The sequence below is a fragment of the Frieseomelitta varia genome, unplaced genomic scaffold (genome assembly GCF_011392965.1).
Source record: "Frieseomelitta varia isolate USP_RPSP 00005682 unplaced genomic scaffold, Fvar_1.2 scaffold_227, whole genome shotgun sequence".
Taxonomy (NCBI): Eukaryota; Metazoa; Arthropoda; class Insecta; order Hymenoptera; family Apidae; genus Frieseomelitta; species Frieseomelitta varia.
Window position 1 is genome coordinate 106,689 of NW_025109954.1, and position 16,100 is coordinate 122,788.

At 34.9% G+C, this 16,100-nt stretch overlaps 1 protein-coding gene across 1 annotated transcript; it reads left to right on the top strand.

The window, feature by feature from the left end:
* The first annotated feature begins 1,875 nt into the window (after positions 1-1,875).
* Positions 1,876-15,892, top strand: LOC122527580 (solute carrier family 46 member 3). The gene is made up of 6 exons (XM_043651901.1): positions 1,876-3,403; positions 10,427-10,528; positions 12,639-12,776; positions 13,189-13,272; positions 14,695-14,851; positions 15,194-15,892. Exons 1-6 carry the CDS (start codon positions 2,416-2,418, stop codon positions 15,375-15,377), a joined length of 1,653 nt encoding a protein of 550 aa, XP_043507836.1. The 5' UTR covers positions 1,876-2,415; the 3' UTR covers positions 15,378-15,892.
* The last annotated feature ends 208 nt before the right edge of the window (positions 15,893-16,100 follow it).

Sequence of the window (16,100 nt, forward strand, 5' to 3'; positions counted from 1 at the left end):
TGGATCGAATATTTTATAGCATTGCTCGAATTACGAGCATTACTCACTTGACGACGTCATGACGATCAACTTAAAAGCCAGGGCCGTAACTTACACCTCTAATCCTGCAACGAGTCATTTTCACTAGTTTCAAGATCCCTATGAAACATCCCTTACATTCTCATATTTAAACTCTTTAGACCTGAAACTTTTTCATTTCTTTTTCTTGCATTAGAAACTGTCGAACATATTCGACAGTTTGTTCGAATAAGACGCGCGTGTCTCTGAAGTGTTAAACGTTCTTTGTATAAGTGAACGTATATCTTTAAAAAAAAGTCCATTCGAATTTTCAATTTAGAAAATAATAAATCCTCCGTTAGACGTATGAACTCTAGGAAGATATACTTTAGAAGAAAAATTTACTTCTGAATCTCTTCGTTGGTCAATAAACGACGATGTCCAAATTTCGACGAAAGCTGCGAAAGGTCTAGAAAAATCTTAAGGCCAGCGGGCAACGCGGGAACGAAAGAATGTAATTGCCAATTCGTCGCAATTGGTCGCCCAGCAAAACGTGATTACGGGACCAGAAAGGTCCGGCGTGCAAATCGTCATATACATCGTTGAATATACATATATGCTTAACACGATCTTTGAGTTATCGTTGTATGTGGCCTCCGAAGGGTGGGCACACGGCCCTGCTTGAAATAGGCTCTAGCCATAGAAGACAAGACGGTCAGTTATGATTATTTTATCAACAAATTGCTACATTTAAACGGCACCTCGGTGCTGGCCTACCGAGAGAAGTCGCTTTCAACCATGTTCTCGCTGTGTTTACGCGTATCTTCGACCACGTAGCAGAATAGCAGAACGTCCGCTGTTTCTAAGATAAAATTCGATCAATTCCTCTGGATTTTGGTAAAAATGTACAGTACGGAGGAATCTTTCATTGGCACGTTCATTATTGATGAAATTAATTCTTCCAGAAGTAAATCTATGGTTTTCTTTTATTTGTTATTAGTAAGAAAAGCAGCTATTTCTGAGAATGATTTTGTAAAGAAGACACGACACGCCGAGATACGTTTGTCATTCGGTTAATTAATAACTTGTCAAATATTATGTCGTTATTGATATCTATCAGGAATATTTTGACAAGGCAGGACGAGAATTTTGCGATACGAGATTTATTGCAATATAACGATATTAACGCGTCGATAAATATAATCTTAATGAAACTGAGAAAACACACTGTGATCTTCAACGAGACAAACGAGAGTTTCGTGCTTGACCCACATTCGTTTGGCTCTAAAGTGAAACGTGCGAAACATACGGGAATAAACGAGAAATCGATGAAATAACAAATAATAATATAACAATGAATGAAATAAAAATAAATGTAACAATAAATAATAATAAGAAGAAAAAGAAGAGAGAGATATTTCATGTAAAGTTGAACAATCCGCAAAGTTACAAAACTCCTCCACAAAGTCACAGTCTTCTAAATTAAAAAAGAATATATGTACATCCTGTAAATGTAACGAAAATTAATTAATATTCCTCCATAAGCTCGATGGTTGGCGATGGTGAAATCGAAAGGAACCGTCGTGCATCGACTCTGAGAGCTAACCTTGACCCGAAAAGCGTCCAAGAGCGGAACCGGAAGCGTGGACGTTAAGCGCGTGGTTGTCGATCGTCGCAGAAACGATTCGCACCGGCGACGTTTCGTCGTGTCACCAGCTGCATATGTTATATATTCAGCTAGGTGGATGTACCCTCGGATGTACTCTCCCCGTACGTGGAGAGGATCGTCGAAGAGTTTCAGAGGGGACAATATGGAGGGAACATGGTGGAGATGGTGGAGGAACAGCAGCATGGAGCAGGAGGTGGCCGAGAGGAAGAAGAAGGGAAAAGAGGTAACACGCGTATCGTAATGCACAATGGTGCATTAGCCAGGAGTAGACGGTCAGACGGTCTCTCCCGCGGACCGGTTGGAAATTCAACCGACCGGTACTCTATCAACGAACAAATACAACATCAAGTCGAGCCTAACATCCGAAATCGGTCCACGTTTACGAGGGAGTTAGCCGAAAGGAAGACCGAGTGGAAGAGACGAGAAAGAATTGTTCAAATGATCTAAACAATCGGCGAAAGAATCGATTCATATCGAAATCCTTGAAGTGCAAATTGGATATTTAGTACCCAAGTATTTAGTGGCCGTCTCTTCGCACCCGCATCCGCATGATTCTAATCGTCGTCGAGAATTCTTGGAAGTTTGGCTCAACACCAAAGGATCTACGTTGGGAAAAAGTTATCCGACATCTGGATACGAAGAACTTAATTACACGTCAATCAGGTTCTCCGCAAAGAGCCTAAACACGGTACAAAGATTGTTTGAACACGTTCAAAGATTATTCGAACAGCCTGTCCTTGTTCAAGGGAATGGCCGACGCGAATAATCCATCGACGATGGAGAAGAAACGCGGAGATACTGCTGGGAATCAGGTAGTGTCCGACAAAGCAGTGGTTTGGAAGTCCATGACATTGCGCCAGAAATGGTCCTACTTCACCAGCAACATCACCGTGGAGCCTATGATCGCCTGCTACGTGATTCCCTGTATGCTAGCCTCCCTAGCCACGCAGAATCTCAGTTTGGAAAAAGCGTGTAGAGTGAACCTGGCTTATTCCGACGAGGTCTGCACGGCATTAGCCGAGAGGAATACGACCGGCTACGAGGCGGAAGAAACTGCCGTTCAACAACTGGTGGCTGGCATGCAGACGTGGAAAACAGCTCTGACCAGCGGTCTACCAACGATCTTGATCCTCTTTATGGGTGCCTGGAGCGATCGTACAGGATTGAGGAAACCGTGTATGCTGTTGCCTATCGTTGGTGAATTTCTCAGCAGCGTCAGCATGCTACTGTGCACCTACTTCTTTCACGAAGTTCCCATGGAAGCCACGGGCGTGTTCGAGGCACTTTGGCCAGCATTAACCGGAGGCTGGTTCACCATGTTCATGGGTGTTTTCAGTTATATCGCGGACATCACGACGGTGGAGTCCAGGACGCTTCGAATCGGTGCTGCGAATGTTTTCTTGTCGCTCGGCGTGCCGATCGGTATGGCGCTCTCCGGTATATTGTACTTGAAGCTCGGATTTTACGGTGTATTCAGCATCTCGACCGTGTGCTACGTGTTGAGCTTTATTTACGGGTTAGTGGTGATCAAGGAACCGCCTAGACCGCATTTGAAGCAGAAGCCGGAAAAGACGGAGGAGAAGAAGATGTCCGTGTGCGCGTCGATCTTGGACTTCTTTGCATTTAAACACATCGAAGAGACTTTTCGCGTTGCCTTCAAACAGGGTAGGAACAACCGTCAGAAAAGGGTGCTGGTGCTTATGGTCATTGTTATGGTCGTGATTGGTCCACTTTATGGTAAGCTTATTTTGTTTACTCTCGGTTAGAAAAACCCAATTTCACAAGCAGTATACGAAGAATTCTCTTTGCTTCGTACGGGAACAAAATCAGAATTGCAGAGTGTAAAATTACTCGTCAATTTCTTAACTTCGATGAACATTAGTTGTTTATTTATCGTCCAACGACGAAGGATGAAATTTCTTTTGAAGATCCGAAAGAATTTCTAGGCTCGATCCGGTGCTGCGAGTGTGCTTCGCAAGAATTTGATCAGGTCAATCCAGAACGACGCGGCGGAGTGCAAACTAGTTTAACTAGTTTCGTAAATTTCAGTCTCAAATTTCAATCTTGGTATCCTGACACGCCGATAATTACACTTTCCTTTTTCTCTTTTCCTTCCGACTTGTGGCATTCGATTTCTCTATCATGTAACTCATGTACCTTTACACCACAGTGCTCAGAACTGGATCGTTTAATCACATACATTCGATATGCCATACGAGGAAAATAAAAATTGCCATTGCTACATTTTCAAAAGAATTTCTTTATAAAAAAAATTCATTCGAGAAGGTTAACTAATCTAAAGTACAATTTAACGAGGGTGAAGATTTAATGAACTTCGATGATAAAAATGCGAAATTGCAAAGAAGAACATAAATTCACCGAAAATTCTATCTAAAATCAAGTTTATGAAGATTCACGATCTACTATATTTATTTACTACTAGTTACAACTTTCAACAGATTTTCATACACAAATCAATCTAATAAATACTAATATTGATCGGATATGAGACATTTTCATTCGTTTGTCTCATCGAATAAACACTTTGCCAAACGTCTGTCCTCAACTTTCACGATGCCCATATCGAAGAAGTTTCACGCGTCTACTTTGAGATTCAGAAATCTCGCGTCTATCCCGCTCTGCATCGACAGGCGAATGAAAGTGGGAAAGTTTCGCGACTTAATCTCGCTATTTTTGTTGCGATAACCGATAGAGTAGTTTTTAAAGGTAATTGCAACATTTCGGCCATTGGAGGCCGAGGGAAAACCAGTAGATAGCGTGTAAAACCGGCATTTTTATTTTTTTTTTTTTTGAGATAGAACGGAATGGAGATCGGTGTAATGAGTTGTAATTATCGATCAGCGAGTAAATGCATGTTATCTGTGCCGGTGTGTTTCCACGCGATGAACGGAGATACGCACGTAACATGGAAATTGCAATAGCTCGCGCAGCAGCATTAGTGAAAGTGTGATTAGTGATTTTGTTCTTTGACGATATTGGCGATATTGTAACGTCGTAATCGCCTGTGCCTCTATTTTTGTAGGATTTTCATTCGACTTTTACTTTCCGACGAAGAAGTTCCACTGCGAATTTTTTTCGTAATTTTCCCGCAATAATGATCGTCATTCGTGTATGCACGTGAATCTTCTGTACGTATTAACAGTGAATATTTGTGCAACTTTACGTTTTTGTAATAGTATACGAGTTTACTTTATTTTGGATGTGAATTTTGTAGAAAATTGATGAAAATCTTTCAGTATTAAATTTCTTTCTTTCTATCGTCCATGTATTACCGAATTTATTTTTCTACGAGAAAATACCTCGAGTGAATTTCTCAACATACTCGAGCTTTGTTTATGCAAAGGAATAACTCTTCATCGTCAAATTGTATTTCACGTTAGTCAAGCCTCAAACGTACTTGCTTTTTGAATATACATACTTACTTCTGATAAAGAGATTCTTCTTTCAACTTTTTCCTGTAACGAATCTCTTATATCGAATGAATTCTAACTGCGCAAGTTGGCAAAAACTCTCTCGTTAATGCAATTAAAATGTAACTTAGTTCAAGCAATATTAAATTCGCCGCTATTATCCGTTTCGCCAATTAGAATTTTTTTGATCGGGACAATGAGCGAACTTAGTGTCCCCATTTTCTCCGAATGGTTACGATGCTAATCTCGAACGACAATACGGTTCCATCCGTCAATTACGGATTATTAGCGCATCACGAATTCGTATTGCAACAGGGAATTCAAGGCGAGCGTCCTTGTCATAATTTAATTATGACCGCTAATGCGCCGGACATTATAATGTTTCGTTGCGTCTTTATTCGTCTTGGCAAGATTGCACTGGGTAATCATGCTGCTTATAACAATTTCACGTAATGGCCTTCTTCCTGATCTTGAAAGGCCAACAATTAGACGTGCATATTCTTATGGTTTTTCTGTTGTTTTTTCCCCCGGCAACGTCGTCTCCAGTCAAGAGAAAGACCGAAGAACTTCTGCCTTTAACGTGGCAAAGAGAATCGAAAAGAAACGGAAATGGAATTCCGTGTTGTCCGAAAGAATTCAAACGAATTTGAAAAACCTAAATTTCGAGAGGAAATCTAAATTTTGAAACATAATAAATGATCAGGCTCGCCAAGTTTAGAAATATTTATTCATAATTCGATGATCCATGGATTTTTACTTTGGAAATTTATATTTTTTCTGAAAACAGACGAGTCGAGATTGTTTGATTTAGAAATGTTTTTTGTGTAAATGTATGCAAAAGTAAGTATGCAGAAATATGAGATTAAAAGATTACTAATTGTAAGGCAATTGATACGAAGGCATATTGATAACAATTACTGGAGACATTGTATAATTGGATCGTGCAATTGGCGTACACTAATTAAGTCAATCGTCAACCGTTAATTCGATCGAGTTCAAGTGCGTTTCTTTTTGACATTGGTTCGACACGTGGACACCGTCGTTAGTCAAAGAAAGCCATAGTCAGACCTCCTTTACCGATATTAATTAGAATTAACTGCCAACAAAGACGACTAACGAAGGACGAAGGAATGGGAACGATAACCGATACCTAGGTTATAGTTTCACAATGATAATCGACAGCGTATTTCGATTACCGTAACACGAATCCAAGACTTTTTTTTTTCAAACAAATCCTTGTTGAAGTTGGACAAAGTTCTAATATATTTCTTTGCAAGTAAATATATTTCGTCGTGTTGTAAAAATTCTGGCTTCAAATTAATTAGATATTTAAACTTCTCATCAATTGAAATGACAAAATATTAAACAACGGAGGAGGAGAATTCGTTCGATAAAATCAAATATTTATTTGACTTGCGAGAATTTCTATGAAATAAAGGTACGTGCTTGCAAAGAAAAAAAAAAAAAAAAAGGAAAGGTACGGGACGTCGGTATAGAAAGTGAGACGATAATAGACTGTGACCTGAAATTTATGACCACCGGTGGTGCCTGTGAAGTCAACATACCTATTAGAACTGGATTCTATGCGTACGTATGTTAATGCGGTCTGATGGCCTAAGTAGCTTGATATAATTTCAGATCTTTGACCGTCGGAAATCGGTCTAATCTTGATGGTCTGAAGGGTTATGGCAACTTCTACGATATATAACGAGATGAATCGGTGTCATGTGTCAAAGTTAATATTATATCGCAAAGAGATGAAGAAAATTGCAACACGCGTCGAAGTTTATTATTACTGTAACAACAAGGCTTTTGTGTAAAGTGTATCTTATTCCATTACTTTTTGTTGCTGATAATATTTCTTCTAATATTCGTTATACTACTTTCGAAATTTTCTTTCCTATGTACATTATTTTCTTTTTATCGTTGCAATCTCCTTTTTATTATCAAAGTGGTACTTTTTCCTACGATTTTATGATTTCCACTGTTCTTTGAAATATTTTCAGCAGGCATAGTATTTTTATTCCATTGCTTCTTATAGAATTCTTATTTTATTTTGCAATTTTTGTTTGAAATTTTCTCTTTTATACTCTTTTTTTTTTACATCACTTTCTGTCGATACAATTTCCTTTGACATCCTTATTTATTATCTAGTGAGATCTACTGATCGTAATCCATTGGCACTGGCAAACTATGGGAATGAAATTCCAGCATGAAATGATCTTACTTCCAATCTCTATTATTCCTAACTAGGAAGTTCAAACTTCTATGAGCATTTTATTTTTAAAATTCAGTGATATAATCTCTATCTATCGTAGCATCGTACACCGAAATCAATATTTTACGTTAGATCGAACGATCGAAGAGACAAGATTTTCGCATTGGAAACGGCATTCCGTTTAATTTCTCTGCCATTCAAGTTTTCAATTTCGTCATTATGTCCAGCAGACAAGAATACAAGAAGGCACAACCTAATTGAGCGGTAAGGAATGAATTAAGTACTGGAATTAGAATCAATCATTCCTTGAAAACAATCTGCAATTATTCATTTTTAGAACACTGTTCATACATAATTATTTTAACATTCACGCGTCGAGATTTATTTGCTTTTTTTTTTTTGCCATTTGCGAGTAATTTCCAGACAATTATCAATGTTCTTTACAATCTTCGAACATAATTTTCTCGAATGAAATAAAATTACATCGATGTAAAATATGCTGCTGCATCTTCATGCACAATTTACGAGTTTCGTGGAAAGAAACGTGATCAATTTTATATATCACTTCCTTTTCGTCGACTTCCTTCAAAACGAATTAATGTTGCAATTTTTTAGAACTTGCAGAATTCTTCTTCGTTTTCTATAGTTACACGTAATCGCCAACTTCTATTTAATAAATATATATTTTATTTTTATTTGGGAACAATTATAATTTAATAAGAACGACGATTCATGAAAATTGAATTGTTTAATTATGATAAATATCAAAAGGAAAAATTATTGACGTGAATTTTGTATTGAGCACAATGGTAGATGCAAGAATTAATTTTTAGGACCATCGTCAGGTAAAATTACAAAATTAAAATCATAGATTTTGTTGTTATGCAGAAAATATTCATTTCTGGCATTAAATTTGTAACTTCGTTCCATCAAATTTTTCAAAAACCAAAGCAAGGCATAACGATTTCCCTTTTTTTTCTTCTTCACGTTCTATTTTTCGAAACGCGAAGAATCGTGTTTGACAAAGATTCATCATGTCAGCGTGACGAGTTAAAAATCGCTTGAGAGTCCATCATTGCCTTCCGTATGATTAAAATACAATCTAATGTCGAAGCTGAAATAACACCGTGTGAAAAATAAATTTTCAGAAAAGCTAGCATTCATCCAAGTAGCACAATGCTCGAAAGGTGAATCGACCGATGAAGATAAAACTCGAGGTATTGTCTCTAATATTCTGGAGGACTGTTCGTGAGAAAAGCAACGATGTGATAATAGCCTAAACTCGACGGAAACGATTAACTCGAGAGCCTGACGAACGAACTTGTTGTGTAACACTATGTATATCCTTATGTAATGCAGCTTAATAACGCGTCGAAATCACTTGGGAGAGTTCCTAACTATATACAACAGATGTAGTTTCCAGTAACCTGAAGATTAAATCGATTGGGCTATTCCTGCAAATGTTCGACGAGTGTTGAAATGGCAAACGTTGTAAATTCCAGAATTGAAGATTCTCAGTAAAGGGGGTCAGAACGAAAGTTGAAGTAAATTCTTGCAGCGAGCAACGTTAAAATGAATTTAATATCTACCGTGGAATGATGTAAATTGAAAAAAATGAAAATTTTCTCTGTAGAAAGAAGAAGAAGTCGGACTAGCAAAGAGCTAAACTACAGAACTGAAATAAATTACCATGCCAACTAAAAATTAAGATAAATTTAGTATTTAGCTATTTAAAATGGGCAATCTTTTCCTCTCCTTTCAGTTGATAGTAATTTGCATGCACGAAAGGAAAAATAAGTAGATAGGAAAAAGTAAATTTCATAACCAAATGAAAAGGATAAAAAGTCAGCATTTTTAAATACCTAATTGTCGGCAATTAGGCAGGCAATATCTAATTGTCGAGATGTCGAATATACGTGATTTTAATAAAAAAAAAAAATTTGCAAAAGTTATTTGTTGGTATTATCATTAATAGAAAATCAATTACTGAAATAATTAGAAAATTATAACTCAGGAGTAATGTATAAATAAAGTCAGATTAATTTTTCACAGCGATATCTAGAAGAGTTGAAAGAAACGATACAACAAACAAACAAACAAACAAACCTTGTTACACAGTTATGCAATATTAAAACGTCATGAAGTATCACCTTTAGAATATAAAATCCGACCAAAAACTCACTGGATACGTATTATAATATTGTATCAAGGAAGTCAATGATACTTGATCCTTGCACAAACCAATTCTCGAGATTAATATGTAATTTATTCGTGCGGAAAAATGTGACTGACAAAACGGGCGAACTTTTTGCTTTTCAACGCTTTGACCAGTCTTCCGCGTGTCACATTCAACTTCGAGGCCCATTACGCGCAGTGGTACGATGAAGCAACATTGCAGAGATAGCGGTGAACCAAGCGAGCTACCAATTCTGAAAAACGTTTTGACCATGATCTTTCATGCTGTGCAAGCGGAATCGTTCCACCTACATTGAATTTAGAACATTGTAACCCGTGATTCGCCAAGTTACAACACGCACGCGATGTGTCGTAGTTTAGAGTAAATGAAATTTATTGTCCTTGTTATTCGGAATTCGAACTCTTTTCCCGCCGTTTCACCCTCGTACACCCAACACTGTGTTTTTTTTGAAAATTATTGATCAGACATATCTATCTTGATTGAAATTAATTTTAAATTTAAATTTTAATTTTAGTAGATTAAGCTGCGTTTCCATTATAATTAATTTAAACGGCGAGCCTTCGCGCATTTGTGAGAAATTTAGAAACACAAAAGTCTGCAAATCTGTAGATAAATTGTAAAGATACATGAAATATCTGAAGTGCTTGTTGTAATATTCAACAGGTGAAACAAATTAGGCTAGGTTTGTTTTTTTGGATCATTACGGGCGCAAATGCGAGAATAACCTCTCCTTTACACCAAGATCCATACGATCAAAGATTCGACTAAAATTGAACGAGAATAAAATTGAGAAGTAACAGTAGTTAGATTACAATAAAATTAATGAACACTGTTATTCATCTTTGTAATTATTATACAAAAGATACGAGATCAAGCACAAATCAAAGATCTAAGATTGACAACTGTTGTTACAGGTGAAATGGTGGTGATGTATCTTTACATGAGATACAGGTACCATTGGAACGAAGTTATGTTCAGCATGTTCACCACGTTCGCCATGGTGACGAATCTAATCGGTGAGTAAACGTTAGATAAATAATATCGGGATATAAATAAACTCTGGATATAAATATCTCTTCAAATGAATTACGAAGAACAAATCGTCGTAATTCATGATGTGTCATCGATAATCCATTAATATATCAAAGATCGCTGATGTAAGGTTACGTTCGTTACCAACGATTCTAAGAAAAATAGAATTTTTCGCATTTATTCGAATCTATAACTGGCATAAAGAACGACACTGTGAAAATAAACTCTTCGAAAATTCTTAGAAATTCTTCGCCTAAGTGACTGTAAGATTTTTACATAAATTTTCCAGCCGGAAACGTGTTAAAAATATAGCAGGAAGTTGAAAACGTGAAAAAAAAATCGTGATTCCTCCGACAATTTTCATAATAGCATTTAATTCCACATTATTATCGAAGTGATTATACATATATAGAAAAAGCAAAAAACTGAAAAGAACATGTGAATGAATGAAACATCTTGCACAGTCGAGATTGCATTTTAATAATAATGCGGAGAATCCGTTGTCATAATTGCAATCATATTCCTTTTAAATGATTTATTCTTAAGGAAGAATTCTATTCAAATAGATATATGTTTCGTGGAAATAAATGTATCTCTGAAAATCTTTCTAGGAAATCTTTCTAATAAAAATGTCATAGAAACTCTTCTTTCGAAAACTTTTCTACTTCATAGAAATTTTTCAAATAATATCACTAGAAAATATTTGTCTAATAAAACTTGTCGTTTTGCATCTCGGTTTCACTGTAAAAAAAATTCTATTTAAAACGAATGTATAACTGGTTAAAAAGATAAGTTTTTCGTTTGTGTTATTTTTACTGCTTTTTAATATACGTTTCCTAAATTTTTTTTGAGACTTCGACGAATCCACATGAAACTCGCTCAATGATCGATTTTTTTTTTCACCCATCCGATCCACAAAAGCAACAGAAATCGATTATATAATGAACAGAATTGTTACGAAGCGGAACTGTTGGCTATGTCATTTTCGAGTAAATCGTAGAAACCTCGAAACTCACAGCTACAAGGTTAAAACATAGATTAATGAAAAGAACTGTCGATTTAACCAATCTGTAGAGGAATCATTTAAATCTGACGATTTTTGAATTTTCACGACATTTTTTAGTAATAGAACCACTGAGACAATTAAAATAATTAATTGTTTCTCATAGGATCTGAATATATAGCAATATATTTTTTGAAGTTTTGAATAATATCTTTGAAAAGATATGGATAAATGCTGTCATATATCTTCTTGCATTATATATTTCTCCATTTTAATATTTCTTGGATGTTAAAGTTTCTACTTCTTCTATCTAAAATAAAGAATTCACTATAAAATTGTATCTATAGTTTGAATTCATAATTACTCGAAAGTACAAAGAACCTCGTTTAACAAATTTTTTCAATTTATTTCCTTTTCCTACAAACAACCATCATACGATTATTAAACCTTGCAATAGTAGCCTTGAAAGGAAGTGAAAGACGCGAAAATTGTTTGGTAGATACTAGCATCTAACGAAATTACTATTAATCAACTAGACATAATCAATCATTTTGCTACAGACTTGGACGTTGGTGAAAGGGTTGACTTTAAATCTTTCAAAAAAATCAAATTTATATTTATATTTATATTATAGATATATATTATTTTTATAATTATGTTTATATTTATAGGTATATTATGTTTATAATTATGGTATATTAGAATTATGGTAATTATAGTACATTATTTTTATAATTATGTTTATATTTATAGATATATATTATTTTTATAATTATGTTTATATTTATATATATATATTATTTTTATAATTATGTTTATATTTATATATATATATATTTATAGATATATATTATTTTTATAATTATGTNTTATATTTATATATATATATATTTATAGATATATATTATTTTTATAATTATGTTTATATTTATATATATATATATTTATAGATATATATTATTTTTATAATTATGTTTATATTTATATATATATATATTTATAGATATATATTATTTTTATAATTATGTTTATATTTATATATATATATTTATAGATATATATTATTTTTATAATTATGTTTATATTTATAGGAACTGCCGTATCAGTCGGTGTGTTCAGTCATATTTTAAAAATTGATGACGCTATCGTGGGAATCATGAGCTCTATGAGCAAGATATTAGCTGGTTTTGTCTATGCATTTGCAATCACGGACTGGATGATTTATTTAGGTAAGTATTCACATCAAAAATTGAATCGAACGAATATCTTAAACATCAACGCGTTACCATTATCTTTTAGAAATATTTTCAATGGGAACTTTCATTAGTTAAGAAATTACTAGCATGAAAATTTGAGTACAAATGGAGTACAATGTTAAAGAACAAAATTTCTATCTATGAAAAAATGGGGGAATTATTTGTTGTCCGTGAAATTTATCATGAGAAGAGAAATTATATTCAAAAACATTGCTCTTTCAATCCTTTTTTGCTTTATTTTACTTTCAAATGCAATCAAATCGTACGTTCATTATAAATGAACACGGTGGAAAGTGGCAAATTCACTCGAACAAATCAATAATGCGTAACACGGAAGACAATGAATAAGATAATGCAACATCATTTTCATTCATCCTTGTTCCAGCGGCCATCGTGGAAATCGTCAATGGCACATCTTTCATAGCGATGCGATCAATAGCATCTAAACTCGTATCTACAAGCGAACTTGGTGAGTTGAAGGCAAATTTATTATCTCGGCATTGTAGGCTGACGTTGCGAAACGAATGCATCTTCTTTTCTTTTTTTTGCGAAATCCAAGAAACATGTACCGTTACGTGAACATGATCATTATGTTGCACGTATTCAGGATATTCATTTTTGTAATTAACAAAATACTCAGCATATCTTTCTTCGGCTTATATAAGTAGAATATAATGCACTTATATAGTTGGAATACGTCGTATTCTTTAAGAACCTGATCAACTTAATTCACTTAATAACTAACGACAAACAATAGAAAATAAAAAAGAAAAGAAGTAAATAAAAATTTCTAACTTCGAAGACAACAAATCATTTAATCTCTTCTAACATATCGCTTTTCATCTCGAAAATTTCAACTTACTCTCAACTCTTCAACAAATTTCAGATCCTCTCTTTATTTTCTTCGAATTAAATATTTCTCCTTCGAAATGAAATCCCTTTTTCACAATCTTCCTTCGTTTGAAAGCTAGAAACTTGGTACCTCTTACACGTACGTATGCGATGATTAAAACTATCTGTGGTTGAGTACTCGAAAATTAGATGTTATTACAAAATTAGAAACGAAACTGATCCAGCATGATACGTAGCGGCCTTCGCCCTAATCGGACCGTTTTGAAACGCGTTTATCTCCGTACATTTTCTTGGAACAGCACAAATAGGATAATCTTCTTTCGTCGGATATCTTTTTGTCAAGTTACAGCACCGTTTCCAGCCAATTTTCCACGGATTTTCCTTCAAGTTGGAATAACGTCTAACGACGTTTTCCTGCCTGGCTAACGTCGTTAACGCGATCATCTTTCTCTGTGTTTCCCTTAATACCGTTATTACATCTCGTACACTAAGAAATTACGTTGATCATTTATATTGTGACCCTTAGCCAGCGTCGTGCGTCACAATAACCGCCCCGAGTTAAATTCTTCTTAACATTAGAATACTTTATCTTAATTCACGTTAATTTTATTTTAGTCAATTTTAGTTTAATTCAATCATTTAGCTTGAACCCCAACTCTAACTCGAAGCAATGCAGTAATCGCCACACTATAATCCTACGATGTTATTGAAGATCAACCATTTTGCTCCGCTGCCATCGCTTCAGCGATATATTCCTAATGCGCACGCTGTTCATTTGATTTTCCTTTCGTTAATAAAAATTTGAGAAAATGGAGATGATTACCATCTATAAATAAAAATTTATAGATGTCTCTAACTTTTTTCTCTGTAGTGAATATTTGTATTTATCTCCTCTAACAATTTAATTGAATAATAACCTAACTCTATCCAATCTGACTATAAACTTTCACTCTTCAAAGAACTGAATAAGAGAAAAGAAAGAAATACGTATATCGATTAGAATGACGTTTATCCGATTTTGTTTTCCTTTAATTTACAGGCAAAGTAAATTCGTTGCTTGGCGTTTGCGAATCTCTAATGCCACTCATTTATGGGCCCATGTACAGTTCCATTTACGCCGCAACCATGAAAACGTTTCCGGGGACGTTCTTCATTGTCGGCGCTTGCATGACCATGCCAGCAGTCGTCGCGTTCTTGTAAGTTCTTCCGGTCGCAGGTCTTTCAAATAAATTACTGCCTATCAATCAACTTTATCGAGAACTTTTTGTCAAGTCGTTTCGTCCTTTGATTTACAACAAAAGATATCGAACAATCGATCATTTTAATTGACGAATGATTTAAATAACTTTACATAGAATGAAGAAAGAGCATAAAAAAAAAGGGAGGATATGTTAAGAACACAATTTTTTTTCTTTTTTTTTTTTTTAAACCTTCCTCGCCGATGTAATGTACAATTGTCAATTTCCTTCTCTCGTATATTATCGTTTCTCATGGTAGAGAGAAAGTCGAGGAATTAAAATGAATTTCCTTACAAACAGCTGGCTGTACACGGAGCATAGGAAAGATCGACAACTGCTGGAGCAAGAGAAAGTGAAGAGCAAAGAAGGACCAGAGGAGAACGACTTGAGAACTACGAAATGGCAAGTGGTTGGCGAGAAGAAGTCAGAAGTTCCTACGATGAACGGTGTTGCGAACGCAGCTTTCGAATCTGACCATTTGTAACGCGGGATTACACGACGGAGAATCCCCATTTGAATATATACAACGCGTACGTTTCACACGTTATTAAAAATGAAGAATATTAAGCAAAAAAGAAAACGAAAGGAGTTGAAACAACTTGTATGTACATACGAATAACTTATACCGAATGGAATTTTTTTCACTTTCAAAGTGTGAGAAAGGAAATCTGAGCTATTTGTAATCGTTATTGTCGCGTTTATGTGGTAAATTTGAATTAAACACGAGGAAGGATGACGAAATTATTCCGTTTGATCTTAATGAGTAACGAAGCCACTTACTTGACACGGAAAACGTTTTAAATGAAGGATAACTTTATTTATTTCGTTGGAGAGGGACAAAGTGTAAAATGGAAATTTTTGTAAATGGGAAATTTTTCTAACTGATAATCGATCACGACAAAAGTCAGGTATCCTTTATTTCAAGCCCTAGTACAAACAGTCTCCGGTACTTAATAAACAAATGATTAACAATAGACGATATAGAGCAGACGTGTGTCTGTTCATGTGTATCAGTATTACATATGCTACTTGTATACTATTCAGTATCAAATGAAAATACGAATACGACAGAAACATTTGAAAAAAGAGAAAAAAAAAAAAAGACAAGAGAATATGCTTATAGAACGTAACGTAACATTTGGATAGACCGAGACATAAGTTTCATCTTGTGTTCGATACTCTTAAATCGCTGTTAAGTCTCATACTC